General features: G+C 34.1%; 1 protein-coding gene and 2 long non-coding RNA genes across 3 annotated transcripts; all 3 read left to right on the top strand.

Annotated features, from left to right (window-relative positions):
- The first annotated feature begins 9840 nt into the window (after positions 1 to 9840).
- LOC143078470 (uncharacterized) lies at positions 9841 to 20742 on the top strand. Its single transcript, XM_076253328.1, has 3 exons — positions 9841 to 9974; positions 19172 to 19504; positions 19987 to 20742. Exons 2-3 carry the CDS (start codon positions 19286 to 19288, stop codon positions 20200 to 20202), a joined length of 435 nt encoding a protein of 144 aa, XP_076109443.1. The 5' UTR covers positions 9841 to 9974; positions 19172 to 19285; the 3' UTR covers positions 20203 to 20742.
- On the top strand, positions 10645 to 11145 carry LOC143080998 (uncharacterized). The gene is made up of 2 exons (XR_012979838.1): positions 10645 to 10737; positions 11053 to 11145. It is a non-coding gene; the product is annotated as an uncharacterized LOC143080998 (long non-coding RNA).
- LOC143080997 (uncharacterized) lies at positions 14702 to 18082 on the top strand. The gene is made up of 2 exons (XR_012979837.1): positions 14702 to 17658; positions 17990 to 18082. It is a non-coding gene; the product is annotated as an uncharacterized LOC143080997 (long non-coding RNA).
- Positions 20743 to 20886: the final 144 nt, after the last annotated feature.

The raw sequence follows: 20886 nt of genomic DNA, 5'->3' as shown, positions 1-20886 counted from the left end.
CTATTGGATATTGTCCTAACTCTGCCCTTGATGCAATGTTTACTGCTTTTTTACTTAAACCTAGAATTAATTTGCAAAATTTTTAATTCACCTTTTCAATAAAGCTATTATCAATTGATGTTAGTAAATCAAAATCTTTATGATTATTTATTGCTCTACTCTGAGATCTTAATATTTTTTCATAGTAGTCCATATAACAAATTTCTGAGTTATACATTAAAATAGGTTTTATTAAAGATTCAAACAGTTTTTTATGTATATTTATAGGTATATTTTCTATATTATTCAAATATTTAAACAAACTGAATAGAACTTTTGTGCCTTTTTTTGATAGTTCCATATGTGATGTATGGAATTTACCATGCAATAAAACATAGTTTATACAATTTCAATAATCTTTGTGAAAATTGATATAATTATTAAATAAATAGTACTGATCATATATATTTTATATTCTATAAAGTGTGACCAAGAGTCTCAACAAATTTCTTCAAATTAAGAGAGCCTTTAAACTCAAGCCTATGTTTCTTAGTTGAACAGTAAAATACAAAAAAATGGATTTATAAGTTTTATACCAAAAATATTGACAGAAATTCTGTAAAAAAATATATGTTTTAAATTATAAGTGAAAGTGACACAATTTTGAATTTCAGAATCATTATTATTGTAAAATTAAACTGTTAGATTAGCTTGCACAGTAGCCCTTTGTCTTATTTCTCAGGGTATTTTATAGATTATGAAAGTAAACTTTTTGGAAAAAATGGGGCTTCTTCTCTTGAACAAGCTTCTTTAAATAATTACATATTTATAAACAAAGTATTGTATATATACTTTACCTGAATACTAGTAATAGGAAATGAAATGAAACTGGGGGGACAAATTTTGTGCATTTTACTTCAATAATGATCAAAGATGCTTAAATTTGACAAGAATTTGCCATTTGAATAAATTCAATTTTGTAAGAACACATCTCTATGAATAAACTTCTTGTTTGGCTGACTTGGCTTGATAAGCTAGTTTTTGCTCTTATTACTATAAAATTGAGAATGGAAATATAGCTTACTAAATAAAGAGATAATAATATAAGCAAGATTTTATTAACTGACCTTCATTTTCTTTTTTCATATGTTTTTTTCCTACAGAATTTTCTTTGCAATGCATTTTCTATTGCTATTTTTGTGCTTTTGTCCATCCATACAGTAGGCTATCAATAGTTTGTCAGATCTGTCAGAATTTTCCAAGACGTTTAGCTTTAAACGCAATAAAGAAGATCTTTGTTTGTTGTTTCACTTTTCCAATGTGTAAATTTTTACTATGCACATGACCCTGACACATATTTTGTTATAAACGTTACATGACGTATGTTGAAAAAAGAAAACAATGTCACCGTCAATTTGTGTAGGGGATCAAAAGGGGTTTTAGTTACTTTAAAATACAAGTATCGTATGGAATTGTGAAAATCCACAACTTTTAATCAAAATTTCATTCATGTCTTTAATAAAATCAATATTTTAGAGCACTTTGAAACAGGTACAATGAAAAGAAGCTAAACTTTACTGTTTTGAAGTAGAAACGTAGCTAAAACCAGATAAAAATTGACATGGCTGGTGGTCACTAAAATTGATGTATAAAAGTAAAAAAGGATGGCTTCAAAACAGTGTATAGATTTGAAATAGGTTTCCCGGTTTCATTTTAGATTATAACCGTTCTTTTCTGTATTTGGATACGCAAACGTCAAATTAGGAAAAATCGATTTTTTTGGCGAACAAAAAAGATGGCTATTTTTTTTTAGAACTGACAGGATAAAGGAATAGCAATAACAAGCTATTTTTTGTAATGTTTGTATGTCGTAAAGAAATTATATTGGTCACAAAACCTACAAATTTTAAAATTTAATTGTAATAAAAGCATGACAAGTTGCAAAAAATACTTTAAACGTCAATCTTTTAGCCGATTGATTTGGCGGACTTTTTGACGTTACGGACGACTGTAGCGCCACCTAATTAATTCCCCCTGCTATTGTTGCTGATAAAGCTTGACGACAACGGACGTTTCCAAGGACTTGCTTTCCAACTGTCATTTTTCCGAATCCAAGGATATATGATATAGCCATTTATCATATACTACAGCATTGATATGATAGCTTTTGCATATGTGTAATGAGCGGAAGTACACAAGCCATAATTTCCCACCCGGGCTGATAACCCATATCAGGTGCATCTCGTGCACAAAACCAATAATAGTGCCTCTCGTGCAAGTAACTTCCGGTGTTTCCGGTATTGGTTGTTTACTTTTCCATTGTGACGTCAGATATTTTTTATGACGACGTCAAAATTTACGGGAACGTTTGTGGGGATAGTTTAGTACTTTCTAACAGATGCCGTGGACAATTATGAATCATTTTATAGTACAACAAACATGGAGTAATAATGATCATAAAACTCTTCCAAATTTTTAATGTTTCAAAATGCCTCTATAGGGTTACCATACATATGTATGGAGGTAGTGATGATGTTGTTGGACAAGTATAGTATATTTGATTCATAATTTAACTTCTTTATAAAGTTTTTGACTGTTTTTATAGTTATTGCATTTGTTTATTTGCCTTATACAAAACTATTGTCGGAAGTATATGATAAAGCGATTAATACATGGCCTTTTCCATATCAGCCTGAGTATCATCCCTCGACCCATATCAGCACCTCGACTCCGTCTCGGGCTGATATGGGGGTCTCGGGATGATACCCAGGCTTATATGGAAAAGACCATGTATTAATCTCTATATAGTATGTTTGACGATTAAATTTTAAAAATATTGGGTCTGGTCACCGTACTAAAAGGTTCTTTTTTTCCAGTCTGTATCACATACCCTGTATCGCATACCCCGTATCGCATAGCTAAACCCGTATCGCATAGCAAAATCCGTATCGCATACCTTGCGTGACGTCATAATTAGAATGACGTCAACGTTTGACCTATAACGTCCAGTTGCTGTATTTTCAGGCTTAGGAAACAATAGGTGTTTTATTTACAAAAAAAAGTCCTATCATTTCAACTAAAATCGTTTTTTTCCCCGATAATTATTACCCAGTAGCTTAACGAGCAAATATTATATATAAAAGTACAATAAGAAATATCTGAAGTATTATTGTTTTCGTGAAGTTTGTTTCCGCACAAATGCAATTCTTTACGATTTTAATTTGGTTTTGTAAAATATATGATAAACAGAATAATACATAGCAAAATCCGTATCGCTATTATTCTATATACAAAATGCTTTAATATAAAATAATCGTATCCACTATTGCTATACTTATACTTCCTATATAATTCTAAAGAAACATGAAATAATTTAATCTTTACATTGTAATTACTTTCAAACATCAGAGTCGGACTTCTCTTGAACTGAATTTTAATGTGCGTATTGTTATGCGTTTGCTTTTCTACATTGGCTAGAGGTATAGGGGAAGGTTGAGATCTCATAAACATGTTTAACCCGGCTGCATTTTTGCGCCTGTCCCAAGTCAGGATCCTCTGGCCTTTGTAAGTCTTGTATTATTTTTAATTTTAGTTTCTTGTGCACAATTTGGAGTTTAGTATGGACGTCGCGTACGGTGTTGGTGTTAGTTTTGGTAACGTTAGTTTGACGTTATTTTTCATGCATTAAATAACGTCGTACTTTTTACATTTCGTGCAGCTCAGTCATACAGCATAATTTATATGAGCGGTTTGCTTGACTTGCTACGTATAGAACTTTACTTTTTTCAGTTTGATATAACAAATAAATAGTAATATAACAAATTATCAATTTGATATATGAAATGAAAATTTATAAATTTGATATATCAGATCCCGTTTGCACTGATTGCTTTTCTACATTGGCTAGAGGTATAGGGGAAGGTTGAGATCTCATAAACATGTTTAACCCGGCTGCATTTTTGCGCCTGTCCCAAGTCAGGATCCTCTGGCCTTTGTAAGTCTTGTATTATTTTTAATTTTAGTTTCTTGTGCACAATTTGGAGTTTAGTATGGACGTCGCGTACGGTGTTGGTGTTAGTTTTGGTAACGTTAGTTTGACGTTATTTTTCATGCATTAAATAACGTCGTACTTTTTACATTTCGTGCAGCTCAGTCATACAGCATAATTTATATGAGCGGTTTGCTTGACTTGCTACGTATAGAACTTTACTTTTTTCAGTTTGATATAACAAATAAATAGTAATATAACAAATTATCAATTTGATATATGAAATGAAAATTTATAAATTTGATATATCAGATCCCGTTTGCACTGATTGTGCATGGGTTTTCTCTTCTAGATCTCGCGCATGGGTCTTTGATTTTAATAAAAAAAAAAAAAGTGTCCAAACAAAATAAATATTGAAATAAATACATAAAGAAAAATGCAAGGATGAACTTACGGATGTTTCATTAATTCTTGCATGTGCCGATCGAAATTGTTAAAGAAGCATGCCAGGATTTTTTTAGGAAAGGCAAGCATTTTTTATCCTTTCATGTTCCTCTGTCCCTAGAAACACAAATATTTCAATAAAACTATCCAATCTTTCTGACTTGAAAATGTGCAATAAAAATTTATCCTTTTTTCTATTATAATCGTTAATTCTAAGACACCAGGTCCAATGTACTGAATAGAGAACGTTCAAACTAGTTCCCCAAACTGCCTCAAATAATATATAAAAGGGGAGGGAGAGGGTTTCAGAAACATTAAACCTGTTAGGAAAGTTTTGAATAAGCATTTAATGACATATTTGTCGCTGGACGTCAGATAAACAATCAATCAATAAACAAGAAAATTTGGGTTACGCAATCTTTCAATCAATCTCATTATTATAATTAAATCATACTATTGGTAGAGAAATTCACAATTTGTTATTTTTAATTGATAATTTGTTATATCAAATTCATAATCTGTTATATCAAATTGGAAAAAGTTCATGTAGCATGGCACGTAAAGGCTTCCGTAATTTGCACGTTAGACACTACATGTCAAGTTTTACAGAACGTAACGTCAAAACGAGTAAAAAAGCATGGTGTGACATTATGACTAGACCAAAGTAGTCGCTGACTGTGTCGTTAAAACTTTCGAAATGTGATCGAAAATGGGTTCAAAAAAATCCCTGAACAATAGATTTTAATGTTATATAGTATTTTTTGTGCTATTATAATTTCAAATTTTCCCCCTCCAAAACTGTAAAATATGACTTATCATACTTGTAACAAAAATGTAAAAAACAACGTTTTGTGACATTTTGACTAGACAAAAACAAACAGATCGCGTTTATTTCTTTTTTAATATTTTCTCCTAAAACTTCGACACAATTTTTTTTTCATACACTTAAAAAAAAAGTTTTCACGTTTGAATTAAATTTTATATCGTAGAAAAGACTGAAACTGCCTATTGCTTTTCATAAGACACTTAACAAATACGGCAAAACGTCAGAAAACGGCGAGTGTGACATTTCAACAGATTTAATGAAATAAACAATTTAGGACATAATTTAAACAATACTTACTAATTGAAGACATAGAAAGTTATATATTTGTTGTATAATTTTGACACAGGAAGGGTGGATATGTAAATTGTGGTTTGGGTCTGCAGCATTCGTTTTGAATTTTGAAGAGCTCCAAAGAATATGCGAGATTTGGGTTTTGTGACAGAAATACAAATTTCAAAAAAATCATTAATTCTGCGAAGATCTTTTGAAATGTTGTAACAAAACTTTTTATTTTTTTTCCTTATCATATACGGAATAAAATGATATATAATTTTTGTAATAGTCTATTTGAATTACCTTTTAAAATCACTCTTAACTTCACTCCTATCCATATTTTTTTCCAATTTTCGGCTTGACCACAAAACTAAGTGAACTTTTCGTCCTGGTCAGACGCGTCCAGTTAACGATGACGTCATAAATAAAACATACACCATTAACACCAAATACTACTCTTGCAAGGAGTACAACTTTTAAAAGTTTAAAAAATGACAAGAATAACTTAAAAGCAACGCTGATCATATGTCGCGGTGTTACTTGCCTACACGCTCAAAATCAGTGTTATTACGGATCATTCGAGTAACAAAATGAATAAAAGTATTGATTTTAAGGCATACTCCATTTCTACTTTTAATTACGCACATTTTGATATATACATTTATATAGTTATCAATTCCAAAACTTCTAACAAATGCAATAAAGGCGAACTGGAAAACAAAACCCGTATTATCACCAACACCGTATGCGACGTCTATTATATGGCGTTCATTATCACTGAACTAGTATATATATTTGTTTAGGGCCAGCTGAAGGACGTCTCCGGGTGCGGGAATTTCTCGCTGCATTGAAGACCTGTTGATGACCTTCTGCTGTTGTCTGTTCTATGGTTGTGTTGTTGTCTCTTTGATACATTCCCCATTTCCATTCTCAATTTTATATAACAAAAAACATAATAAAATACGCCCTGATTATAATGGTAACATTACATTATTATTATAAATACGCATTAAAATGAAACTTGACACATTATTCCATTTTTCAATCTGGCTGATCCCTATAATGGCATGACGATGCATTTAGTGTTGTATAGTTTCCCTGTTTCCTATAAGAGCTATGGTATTATCTGTTCACACAACTCATCTTCAGAATATCCTTCATTGACGATCAGTAACGTTTAAAGAGTAGTATCGGATCTTCTAATCTAATTCGGGGTGTTAGTCTTTCATTGACGATCAGTGACGTTTAAAGAGTAGTTTCGGATCTTCTAATCTAACTCAGGGTGTTAGTCCTTCATTGACGATCAGTAACGTTTAAAGCGTAGTTTCGGATCTTCTAATCTAACTCAGAGTGTCAGTCCTTCATTGACGACCAGTAACGTTTAAAGAGTAGTTTCGGATCTTCTAATCTAACTCAGAGTGTCAGTCCTTCATTGACGATCAGTGACGTTTAAAGAGTAGTTTTGGATCTTGTGTGTGTGTAATCTAACTCAGGGGTGTAGTCCTTGACGTTTAAAGAGTAGTTTCGGATCTTGTAATATAACTCAGGGTGTTAGTCCTTTATTTGTTTTGTATCTAGATGAACATAGCGATTGAACAGGTTGAAACTTTACTAACTAGGTATAACGTATCTGAACAATGTTATATAATACACTATTCTTTAAATATAAATCAGTCGGTATAGTTTTAGTCTAATGTCTAGAAAAATAGATTATACTGCAATCAGCTATTTTACTATACAGATAAAGCTATACATATAAACGTTAGCTTTATACGTCAATGACCTCAACTCACCTATAAGCCCCGCCTACTTACAACGTCACGTCACAACCATGGCAACGTGTAGTAACAATGGTCAAACTTTTATGAATTTAAACCTGTTATGTCTTCAAATTGGTAATTTATATACCATGTTTATCAAATGTTATTAATTAAATTCATTTTCCCTTTCTAATTCCTTAAATTGTCAATGCTTACCGCCTAGACTACGCTCATAGGGAAATACCCCAAAATGGTACCCCAAGAGGGAAATTCCAAACACTTTTTTTTAATAATATTTGTTTCATATTTTTATTATTTTTTATTTTTTTTATCGATTTCAGTATAAAAACAATATACGTATAGTGTCTTGAAATATGAAATTTATTTGTATTCGGTAGAACCTCGCATTTTCCCGTTTCTAAGCCTCGTACAAATAAATTTCATATTTCAAGACACTATACGTATATTGTCTAATAGTCTATGCTATATGTAAGTAAGTAAGTAAGCAAGTTAATTATTTATTATAGTGACATGTGTAAATTATGTACAGATTATAAACATATAATATATGATAAATAGTAATACACCCGGCCCAATGGACCTATAAGTCACCTCATATAAAGTAAAACAATTATTAAACAATTATATCACGTTCTAATCTTTTTTTGACGTAAGTAAATTTCAAAAATATATAGACATAAAAATATTTGTGAACAAAAATTTAAGCTTTAAATATGTAAAAAAAAGTAAGTGTTATATAACAACTGACGTCTTATATGAAATGCACGAACTATATATTTTGCTAATTTTCTTATGTGGAAAGACATTAGAAAGTTCAATTTGTCAGCATGATTCAAATCTGTGAAATTTTTCTCAATTAAAAGTTTACAAAAAAAGTTAACTCGACATTCAATATACAATGGACAATCAAACATAAAATGGAACTCAGTTTCAGTTTCTTGATTTTTACAAAATATACATAGTCTTTCTTCTACACTTTCGCTTGAGTATCTACCAGTTTCCACTCTTAATGGTAACATTCCACTTCTAAATTGCGCTAAGTGTGACCGCTCAATTTTACTCAAGTTCAAATTCACGTAATTTTCAGTTTCAAAGACTGTTTTAAAGTTCCATTTATATGATTAGGAAATCATCAAAAGCCTAAATAAATCGTGATTGATTGTCCATCATTGTTTGCTACATATAATTTCGTGCATTGTGAGTTGAAGGCAAGTCCATATGGTTTTTTAACTTTATCTTTCGATGATAAAACTATACTCTGGCATACTCCAGTAGGTGTCAATCTTTGGATGTTTTCAGAGTCCCTGCATGCTATAAAAATATTTGCGCTTTGGTCCGTCGTTATACCTTCCGGTCCTTTAATTGTTTTATTCTCACAACGGAAATAACACTTTCCAGTCTTTAAGTTTAGACTCCCAACATCATCAAAATCATAAGATGTAAATAGAAGGGTTTCCGATGGTCCTGGATGAAGGTACCATACAAATCCATTTACACCTAGGTCAAAAGATGTAACTGGTTTCCCTGCATTATCTATCACATAGATACTACCACGTCCACCCAAATAAACATGGTTGTGAATAACAGCCACTCCATAACATTTCTGTGGTAATGAGAGGCTCTTTCCAGGGTTCACTGTAGGGCTGGTCTCAATAAACTGTATAGCAGACATATTTTCCAACGTTACAACGGCTTTGCTCCCGCCATGTATAAATGCAATGTCCCAAGGTTCCCCGTGCAGCTTACAATATTGAATGTGTTTTCCATTTTCGTTGTAAACTAGCAGGTTTTTACTTCTTGTGTTACAGAGAATGACACGGTTATCCTTGGTTACAGCTAGGCTCGAGATATAGACGTTTCCATCATATAATATGTTAATTTCACGTTCAAATTTGAATTTAAGTATTGAAAGAGTAGGCAGTACATCATCTTTGCTTGTATTGATACTGGATGCTGCAAACATACATTTCTGGTTAGAATTTACTTCACTGATTCTATGAATGATATATTCAGGATTCTCTTTGTGTGCATTCAAGCATGGCTTACATAAACCTTCCTTGCAGTCTAAGCAAATCACAACAGCGGAAGCGGATGTACCTATTTTGGAACAACATTGACAGAGGGACGTGTCCATAGTTGATCTGAAATGAAGAGTAGTTTATGTTATGTTTTTTCTTCTTCAAATTTTAGTGTACTGAGTAAAGTGCGAAAGACAGCTGATTCAGAAATAAAAACCTCACCGTGTCAGGAAACACTTTCTTGATAGTATTGTAATAAAAACTAAGAGTAATAACATATGAAAAGTCCCACAAATTAATTACGCCATTATCGACGAAATATCATTTAGACCAGGTTTAATTTGTAATTTTCTTTTTAATGAAATGTCTGTACCAAGTCCAAGATAGGACAGTTGTTTTGCATACGTTTGTTGCTTTTGATTTTGCCACTTGATTATGGATTTTCCGTTTTGCATATTTCTCTGAGTTTTAATTTTAAAAAGAAGTTTAATCATGATTGAATAGGGCACTGAAAAGTTAGAAGTATTATTATAGCCTCATTGGTCAATTTACCTAGCGGAAGTACATGTACATGTGACCATAGTAGAATGGTCATTCTTTCAATATCCCCGAAGGTAGAAAGACGTGTCTACTGGAGAACGGCAGCCGTACTGACACTTACAAAGGTAACAAATCTTTTTTATTATAAAAAAAATAAAAAATAAAAAAAAAAAATGCCTAGGTGGCATAGACCTTGGTGGTCATAAGCCTTGGTGGCTATTAATGAGATTTATTAGACCTTGGTGGTCAAAAGCCTAGGTGGCTAATATGAGATATTTTAACCTTGGTGGTCAGGAGCCTTGGTGGCTATATATTTTTTATATTGGTGTTATTTTATTATGATATAATAAAAGAGTACGTGCCGGTTTTTTTCAGAATTTAGAGAATAAATGTTAGAATGTAGAAAATTAGATAGGACCACGTTTGACCGCTCGGGTTGCACGTGGGAAGCATGCGAATATGTGAACAGAATAAAACATGGTAAAATGTTGGTACTTTATTATGTCATAATAAGAATACATTTAATGCTGCATGTTTCAAGTTATCTTGCGTGTTGTTTAATGGATTAAATAAGATTCTAGAATGTAGCATGGCTCTACTTTTGAACAGAAATATGAAAAGAAGTAGTTTTTTTTTTTATTTTACGAAAACCGTTTGGTTTATATCTAGTTCAATTTGTTAATCGTTCTATTTTCTATTTACGCGGTCTGCTTGATTTCTTCAGTTGTGCGTGTTTTATTAATCAATATTAGTGTTCTGGCTCCAAATCCGGAATTGTCGTTCCCATTTTTTGACTCTAATTTTTGAATCATCACTTTACTTCCTACTTGTTTTGAAAACAACTTGAGATACACTTTACATGTTATTTCCTTACTGTCTCGTAACGTGGTAAGCTTTTTATATCTATAATATTGTCATATATATTTAATTCTAACCCCGTAAACGTTTTTTATGAGAAATCCCTATCGTAAAGTTAAATTTTTTGATATGACATGTGTATAATTTTCCACGCCAAATTTTAAATCTATGGAACGCCATTCGGGACATTTATGTATGGCATTCAATTTGGGATAAAATTTGTAAATGTGTTATATGTTTTTTGGGTTATTGTCATTGTATTTTTTGAGCTGATAAACATGTTGTTTATGCTTTATTGATGTTTTGATCATATTGTAAAGTTGTTTATTTTTTTTTTTCTTTCAGTTTTTACCATACTTCTTATTGGAATGATGTACTACGCACCTATTGGATGTCATTTTCGGTGCTTTATGTGAATAAAGTATTAACATTCTATAATTTGTTGGTTATCTGGTTGTTTACCCTAGAAACAGCACAGTAAAAACACGGGATAATGGATTCACAACATGGACATGGTGATAACCCAGATTCAAGAACACGTGATCCTACAGATAGTGGACTGGAGCTTTATAATGCTAACATTAGAACTCACTTAAAGAAGATAGAACTTGTTCAAACAGAAGTAGAACTTTGCCTTGAAAGATTTTCGACAACAAATTCAGAAGACTATGACACAGTGTTAGAAATTCAAAAAACTTTAAATTTGTGTCATTGCAAGTACAGTCTCTATTCAGAGGAGTACTTGAAATATTTCAGGAACACACGTACAGAGGACAGTCTCAGGATAGCTGAAGAACACAAAAAAGAAGATTTAAAGTACAAAGACATTATTGAACGTGCACTTCAGCAAACGAAGGTTTCAGACAGACACGAAACTTCTTCTCAGTTCACGCATAGATCTGGAGCACATTCCAGAGCTTCTTCCAACTCGTGCTCTGTTGCCCTTAGAAAACGTGCAAAAGCAGAAGCAGCTCAAGTCAAATTGGAATTTGCCTTGAAAGAAGCTGAAATGCAAAAACAGAAGGCATATATAGAAGAACAAGAAAAAATATTGAAGGCTAAATCAATTACTAAAAAGGCAGAATTAGCAGCTGAAATAGAACTGCTAAACTATAAGAAGGAAGCCGCCGCCGCTGTCGCCGAGGCAGAGGCTTTGCAATATGAGCAAAGTGCCTTTGGCAGTAAAAAGTCTGATATGTTATTCTAGCCAAAACAGCCTTTGATCGCACTAGACAATATGTTGAACAACAGGGTGATCAAGTATTAGCTGCTGATCACAACGTTAACACATTACATAATCCGTTTGTAAATCTCGTAGTAGGTGATGCGTGCGACGAATCCCGTAATTGGCCAACATTCAAACAAACACCAAAGCCATCACATCCTGAATATGGAGTGCGAAGTGTTAGTATAGTACACAATGACAATGATAATAACACAAAAACTTTAAATCCGGAAGCACTGACCTTTCAACCTGAAACGGCTGCTATTAATCAAAATGTTGCAACCGATATAACTAGATTTCTTATGAAAAAAGATTTGTTGTTATCGAGACTTACACCGTACAATGATAAAGCAGAGATGTACGCAGTATGGAAAGCAAGTTTTAAGAATATAATTGGTGAATTATCAGTCTCAGCTTTGGAAGAGTTGGAGCTTATGGGCAAATGGTTAGGGCCAGAATCCACGAAACATGCAAATAGCATTCGTTCAGCGAACATTAATAATCCGGCGAAAGGACTACAGCGCTTATGGGATAGATTAGATGAACGTTACGGTTCTTCAGAAGCGGTCGAAGCCTCATTAATGGCCAAGTTAAATAGTTTCCCAAAACTGACACAAAAAGATAATAAAAGACTTTATGAGTTGTCAGATATACTATGTGAGATTGAATCAGTCAAGGAAGATTCAAGGTACCAGGCATTATTAGCCTATTTTGACTCGTCATCGGGCGTACTTCCGATTTTGAATAAACTACCGTATAACATTCAGGAGAAATGGACGACACGAGCCTCTCACTATAAAAGAGAAAAACAAGTAACATTTCCACCGTTCACGTTCTTCGTTAAGTTTATCCGAGAACTGAGTCAGATTAAAAATGACCCGAGCTTTGCTTATGATCAGACAACACAAACTAAAAAGGTATTCAACAATGACAAACCGGCATTCAGGACCGCGATTTCAGTCAGGAAAACAGAGATCTCTAGTGACCTTGATTTACAAAAACAGTGTTTAATACATAAAACTGGACACTCACTTAATCAGTGTAGAGCTTTTAAATCCAAACCGTTGCAAGTACGCAAGAAATTCATCAATGACAATAAGATTTGTTATGGTTGCTGTGAGTCCACTAAACATGTTAAGCGAACATGTACAAACAAAATCAAATGTAGTGAGTGTGGCAGTGATCGTCACCCTGCAGCACTACATTTGAATAGAGAGTTTACTGCAGATCAGAACAATAATGAGTCGAAGCAGTCCGTCCAAGGCAGGGAGGAACAATCGGTTAATCAAGAGACCGTTGTTGAAGCTAGTTGCACTGAAATTTGCGGAAAATATTTTGATGGAAAGTCCTGTGCAAAAATCTGTTTTTCAGCGTGATCAATATGACAATAACAAGAAAGTTTATATTATATTAGACGATCAGAGTAATCGCTCATTAGCGTCACCGTTATTTTTCGATACCTTTGGAGTACAGGGTACAGCAGAAGAATATACATTGTCTTCTTGTTCAGGTCGAGTAAAAATGTCAGGGCGCAGAACAAGTGGATTCGTAGTTGAGTCGTTGGACAGAAAAGTGCAGTTGGACTTACCGATGCTAATAGAATGTAGTGATCTTCCACACAACACAGAAGAAATTCCTACGCCTGATATTGCTATCAGACATTCTCACTTGAAAGAAATGGCTCATTATCTATCTCCTCTTGATCCAGACTGTGAAATTATGTTGCTCATAGGTAGAGACATGACAGAAGCGCATCATGTTGTCGATCAAATAATTGGACCTCAAAGTGCTCCGTTTGTGCAAAAGATGCCTCTTGGTTGGGTAGTGATAGGTAACATGTGCTTATATGGAATACATGCTCCAAATGACGTCAATGCCTACTTGACTCACATTGCACCAGATGGTCGTGCTTCGATTCTTCAACCTTGCCCTTACAATTATGATGTAAATGAGTGTTTTTCTTGCGGTAGTATTAACCTTGGAGTTCATCACAAGAAAAATGGCAATATCACAAGTGCAATATTCGAACGCACTACACAAGATGACAAACCTGGATTATCTATAGAAGATAGACAATTTCTAGAAATAATGCAAGCTAATCTCCAGAAGGACAGTAATGGTAATTGGTGTTCACCTTTGCCTTTTCGCACTCCGAGACGACGTCTTCCGAATAACAGAGCAATGGTTTTGCATCGTGCTAAGTCACTGGAGAAAAGTTTTGATCGTGATCCAGTAAAACAAGAACACATATTTGCATTCATGCAGAAACTTTTTGAGTGTAAACATGCTGAGTTGGCTCCTCCTCTGAAAAGTAATGAAGAGTGCTGGTACTTACCTGTTTTTGGCATCTACCACCCAAAGAAACCGGATAAAGTAAGATGTGTATTCGACTCATCGGCAAGTTATGATAACGTTTCTTTAAATAGTGTAATGCTCCGTGGACCTGATATGACTAATAACTTAGTTGGTGTTCTTATGCGCTTTAGGAAGGAACTGATTGGTATAATGGCGGACATTCAACAAATGTTCTACTCATTCACTGTAAACGAGGAACACAGAAACTTCTTGCGATTCCTGTGGTATCGAGATAACGATATAGATAATGAACTTACTGACTATCGTATGAGAGTGCATGCATTCGGGAACAGTCCCTCTCCGGCAATTGCAACGTTTGCACTTCAGAAAACTGCTGAGATTGCAGAGCAAACCTTTGGAAAGGATGTTAAAGATTTAGTATGTAGAAATTTCTATGTAGATGACCATGATGACGCGCTCACGTCTGTTGGCAGTAACAGTGAAGCAATTGATCTTTTGAATAGAACTAAAGAAGCTCTTAAGACTTTTGGAAACTTGCGTTTGCACAAATTCTCTTCAAACAGCAAAGAAGTGAGGACGAAACTAGATCCTGAAGATCTAGCCGAAAACTTAGAGAATTTGAATTTTGAAACTGACAATTTACCGTTACAAAGAAGTCTCGGACTATACTGGAACTTAGAATCCGACACATTTACGTTCAAGGTTTCGAACGATGAAAAGGCATTTACTAGAAGAGGCGTCCTCTCAACAATCAATAGTATTTTTGACCCGCTAGGATTTGTTTCACCAGTGACAATACAAGGTAAAATCATACTCCGTAAACTCATGATTGAGTCAGTAAACTGGGATGAGCCGTTAACTGAAGATTTCAGACAAGAATGGGAACAATGGCGAACTTCTTTGACAAGCCTTGAAAATGTAATGATCCGTAGAATGTATACGCCAATATCTGTTCGAGATGCTACAAAGATCGAACTTCACACCTTTTGTGATGCCTCTGAGAAGGCAATTGCGAAAGTGTCCTACTTGAAAGTATTTCATCATGATGGCTCTTCTCATCTGGGCTTTGTGTTAGGCCAAACGAAGTTGGCACCGATAAGCGGTAATACTATACCAAGACTGGAGTTATGCGCTGCTGTTTTGGCTATTGAAATATCTGATTTCATTATTGACAATTTGGACCGGAAGATTGACACAATCCAGTTCTACAGCGACAGTAGAATCGTTCTAGGGTATGTCACCAATCAAACTAGACGATTCTATACGTACGTAGCTAATCGAGTACATCGTATACGGAAAAGCTCTTCTCCAGAACAATGGAACTTTGTATCAACACAAGTTAATCCTGCTGATCAAGCTACCAGAGGTATTTCGTCACACGAAGTCAACAGTAGTATGTGGATTCTGGGTCCACATGAATTCATCTCTAAATGTGAACAGCGAACAGCAAGTTCCGAAACTTCATATACGTTAGTTCAGCCTAGTGATGACAAAGAGTTACGCCCAATTTTAAATGTTCATGTCTCAAAAACATCTGTCAACCTACAATCAGCGCTTGGATCTCACCACTTTGAAAGATTTTCGGAATGGAGCAGATTAGTTCAGTCTATCGCATTCTTACATCGATATGTCCGAAATCGTAAAAGGATAAGTACTGAAGAAAAGAAACCGAATTCTGTTGAACTGTATCAAGAAGATGAGTTGTTCGTAATAAGATTAGTGCAAAACGAAGTGTACGAAACGGAGATCAGTAATATGGAGCAAAATTTGTGTCTATCTAAGAATAGTAATATTATAGCTTTGAATCCATATCTAGATTCACGTGGAGTTCTGTGCGTTGGTGGAAGATTGAACAAGTCGAATCTTGAAATACATGAGAAAAATCCAACCATTATACCGGGTAAACATTATATAGCCAAGTTACTTATACGCCATTATCATGAAACTGTTTGCCACCAAGGACGCCATTTTACCGAAGGGGCGCTCAGAAAGGCAGGTTTCTGGATAACGGGAGCAAAACGCTTGATACAGTCGTTCATACATCGTTGTGTCACTTGTAGAAAATTGAGGGGTACTTTGGAAATTCAGAAGATGGCGGATCTCCCGTCCGATCGGCTTGAACCTGGGCCACCATTTTGTAATGTTGGCATCGATGCTTTTGGTCCATGGCATGTAGTTACCAGGAAAACCCGTGGTGGTAGCGCACAATCAAAGCGGTGGGCGATATTATTTTCGTGTCTCACAACTCGAGCAGTGCACATTGAAGTTGTGGAAGAAATGTCTTCTTCTGCATTTATTAACGCTCTAAGAAGATTTGTGGCAATTCGTGGAAAAGTAAAGATATTTAGGTCTGACCGAGGGACAAATTTTGTTGGCTCAACCGATCATTTGAAGATTGATACAGTGAACGTGGAGAATGGACCTCTAAAAGACTTTTTATACAAATCTGGAACAGTTTGGATATTCAACCCTCCTCACTCCTCACACATGGGGGGAGTGTGGGAGAGGATTATTGGAATTTCTCGGCCTATATTAGACTCTATGCTTTCAACAGTAGATGGGAAAAATCTAACTCACGACGTTCTTGTGACATTCATGGCAGAGGTTTCTGCAATTATAAACAATAGACCGCTTGTTCCGATAAACGCGGACCCTGAATCACCAATGATTTTATCTCCATCGATACTTTTGACACAGAAGACAAGTGATATTGACACAGTTTATACATTAAATGATTTCAGTGTAAAAAAATTTTTCAAAGCTGAATGGAGACGGGTTCAAACATTAGCCAACATATTTTGGACGAGATGGCGTGAAGAATATATTCAGACTCTTCAGGTCAGACGCAAATGGCATCACAAGAAACCGAATCTTCAAAAAGGTGATGTTGTTCTTTTGAGAGACAAAAATGTTTGTAGGAATGAATGGCCAAATGGCGTAGTGGAAGAAGCATTCAGCAGTTCTGACGACATAGTCCGTAAAGTCCGTGTGCGTGTTATCCGGGAAGGAAAACCAGTTGTTTATACACGTCCAGTTACAGAACTTGTACTTTTATTCTCAGAATAGTGATATTATTATGAACATTAAATATGATTGATATTTTTGACATTAGTAAATAGTTTGACACCTTTTTGTCAATAAAGTTTAGTATTGATATTTGGTACTTGAATTCAGAGACACTAGGTACATTTTCATATTGTCTGATAATGTAAGATTGATATTTTGTTTTTTCAATTTTTATGAGGTAGTGATATTGTAATATATCAGACGGGGAGTGTTCTAGCTCCAAATCCGGAATTGTCGTTACCATTTTTGACTCTAATTTTTGAATCATCACTTTACTTCCTACTTGTTTTGAAAACAACTTGAGATACACTTTACATGTTATTTCCTTACTGTCTCGTAACGTGGTAAGCTTTTTATATCTATAATATTGTCATATATATATTTAATTCTAACCCCGTAAACGTTTTTTATGAGAAATCCCTATCGTAAAGTTAAATTTTTTTATATGACATGTGTATAATTTTCCACGCCAAATTTTAAATCTATGGAACGCCATTCGGGACATTTATGTATAGGTATACATGTATGGCATTCAATTTGGGATAAAATTTGTAAATGTGTTATATGTTTTTTGGGTTATTGTCATTGTATTTTTGAGCTGATAAACATGTTGTTTATGCTTTATTGATTTTTTGATCATATTGTAAAGTTGTTTATTATTTTTTTTTCTTTCAGTTTTTACCATACTTCTTATTGGAATGATGTACTACGCACCTATTGGATGTCATTTTCGGTGCTTTATGTGAATAAAGTATTAACATTCTATAATTTGTTGGTTATCTGGTTGTTTACCCTAGAAACAGCACAATTAGAGCTGGTTTCTTGATGCGTGTAGGGCGGGACTTTGGTTGGATTGCTTGCTTTGTTGGTAAATTATATAATATATAGTTATTTAAATAACTTCTTATCAAGTTTAAATATAGTATATTTACCATATACTGTGAAAGTACTTTTATTCGTGGGGTACAAACTTTCGTGGTTTTCGTGGATGACTTTATCCACGAATTTAAGTGTCCAACGAAATAAAACAACCATTGTCCAATTCAAGACATGGAAAGATCCCCATCGGTAAGTTTGACTACTGATATGATCTAGAGCATACATTGAATAACGCAAAATCTGAAAATACTTTAATAGCAGTCACAGAGCTACAACTGCATGCGGGATTATGCCTATTTAATCTTTAATAACCTAACTTATGATCTTTTAATTCTCATAAAAAATATTTTTGATCGATAAAAGTCAGATTTCCAGTAGTGATATGCTAGTATGATAAAGTGTTCATTTTATATCCTCATAGTTCTCGTACATATGGGAAATAATAATTTCATGCTGGGCTTGATTTTGATAAGAATTATTTGACAATTCAAGATACGTCTATAGCATTTGTTTATGCTACTGTTTTCTTTAGGTGACATGTTTATGGCCTAATTAACACCTTTGATGGACTTTAATATGTTGATCACTTTATCATGGGTTAATTAGTGTTATCACTACCGTTTACACGGGTCAATGTTTACTTTGCAATTTCCTTCAATCCAGACTACTAGTATGTGTAACCTTCGTTTCTAAAAGTTTTTTTTTTTTTTTAGAAAACAAAAATCCACGAATTTAAAAACCCACGAACACGTCAAAATTGCTCAAACCACGAAAATTGATACCCACGAATTTAAGTACTTTCACAGTATATTGTTTGAAGATTTAAATCTTAATTACAAAACTTGAGTTAACGTTTTTTTTAAAAAGCAAGCATGCCAACCAGGGTTTTGCTCTGCAGCCATTGTGAAATTAGCTGTATGCAATGTTAATAGAATGAAGATAATTACTATATAAATTCTTTTGATTGTTTATTTTTAGATGGTGTTGCCACCAGTCCTAAAGAAGCGATATAGTTTAAAGGGAATGAAACTAGTTCCAGTAATCAAACGTATAAGACCATGACAGCCGGAATCATTAAAAGGATTAGCTAGAATGAATAAAGAACTGAAAACTGAAAATTTGAACATGGAGGAGATAGCGCAACATGTAAAGGTGCTTACTGGGGAGGACTTGGATGAAATTTGCCAGTTGTCTGGGAGAAGTGATGACGATGTGGGTGAGGCCAGGTGGATCCTCCACTCACTGATTATATATGCAAATGAGTTTGGACAGCCGAAGGGTCAAGATCTGCAGGTTTCGGAAGGAGACTCTGTGAGTTATTTATTTTTTCTATATTTAATATTCCCCAGCGCGATTTTTTACTTGCGTCTCCTCGGGTTAATCATTCGTGTTTATTTACATTTTGAAAAAAAAAAAAAATAAAAAAAAAATTGATATATACGATGCTTCGTAATAGTTTTCAAGATTTTCACTTTATGTATTAGCATTATTATATATAAAACTATAGTATTTATGATATTTTAGAAATACACAGCTGAAATTAATTACAAATCAATACACTAAGATTAGTTTAATGGTTGAATAAGAATGAGTCTACAAAAAGGTCACGTGTACTTTAACACAGATAACAATAACATAGGTGATAAATAAAGCTACCCAACTCATATGCTATTATATTGACTTTATTAGAATAAAATGAATGAAAGTTTTGAGCTTGAAATAGAATATATGTAATTTTTATTGAAATATAATGTTATCATTATTTAAATGTTTTTTACGTGAATTTTTTATAGGCTCCAATACAAAGTACTTCTGATATGGACACTCAACCAAAGGCTGGGAAAAGAAAACCTGACTCGTCTACTGCTAGTGATACCTTAGAAGATAGGATAGCTTCCTTGGAAAAAAAGACCAAAGTTGAAATAATAACAGAGCTGAAGTGCAAGGTGATGACATTGTGCTTGCAACAGAATCCAAGCGATTCTCTAATTCTCTTAACGTTAGATTAACTTGCAAAATTTTCCAAAAAATTTAATAGATCACGATGAAACGGACGTTTATGAAGAGCTGGCTAGGCAGGCTAACAGGCACTACTCCAAACTGGATATTTCTAGTTTGTGCCTATCAGTTTTAGGTGGGAAAGCCGTTGATACGATTACGAAGGCTATTTCTAAATGTTTCAAAGAGAAACAATCGGAGAACAAAAATGATGGTAACGCTGCTCAGGGTAGTGATAATGCTCCAAAGCGGGAAGAATCCCCTTTGAGTAATTTGTACCCACAATTCCAAAACCCGCTTATGTATTCCATGTATCAGCCAAATTATCTACCTCAAGGTGTGCAACCGTATGGTAATTTTACAGCCGGGGGTTACAGGAATACAAGGCCCATGGGGGCTAGGTTTGGATTCCGTCCTAGAGGCGCTTGTCACTTTTGTGAAAGCAATACACATCAGATAAAGGACTGTGAAAAGATGAAAGCGGCCAAAGGAAAATGAAGGATAAAAATTTAATTTGTTGATAATTATTTATCTTTTGTAATAAAACAAAATAATGTAGAAGAAATTTTTGCATAGTGTTTTTATTCTATTTATTTGCTATTTGGTTTTCAAACCAACACGCTACTGTACTAGTGGTTTTTCCACGCGGGTTAAAGGTGAAGGAATTCTTCCTTTGAGTGTAACTTATGCTGGTT

This window comes from Mytilus galloprovincialis, chromosome 6 (genome assembly GCF_965363235.1).
Source record: "Mytilus galloprovincialis chromosome 6, xbMytGall1.hap1.1, whole genome shotgun sequence".
NCBI classification, from domain to species: domain Eukaryota; kingdom Metazoa; phylum Mollusca; class Bivalvia; order Mytilida; family Mytilidae; genus Mytilus; species Mytilus galloprovincialis.
This window is presented reverse-complemented; position numbering and strand designations above follow the sequence as displayed.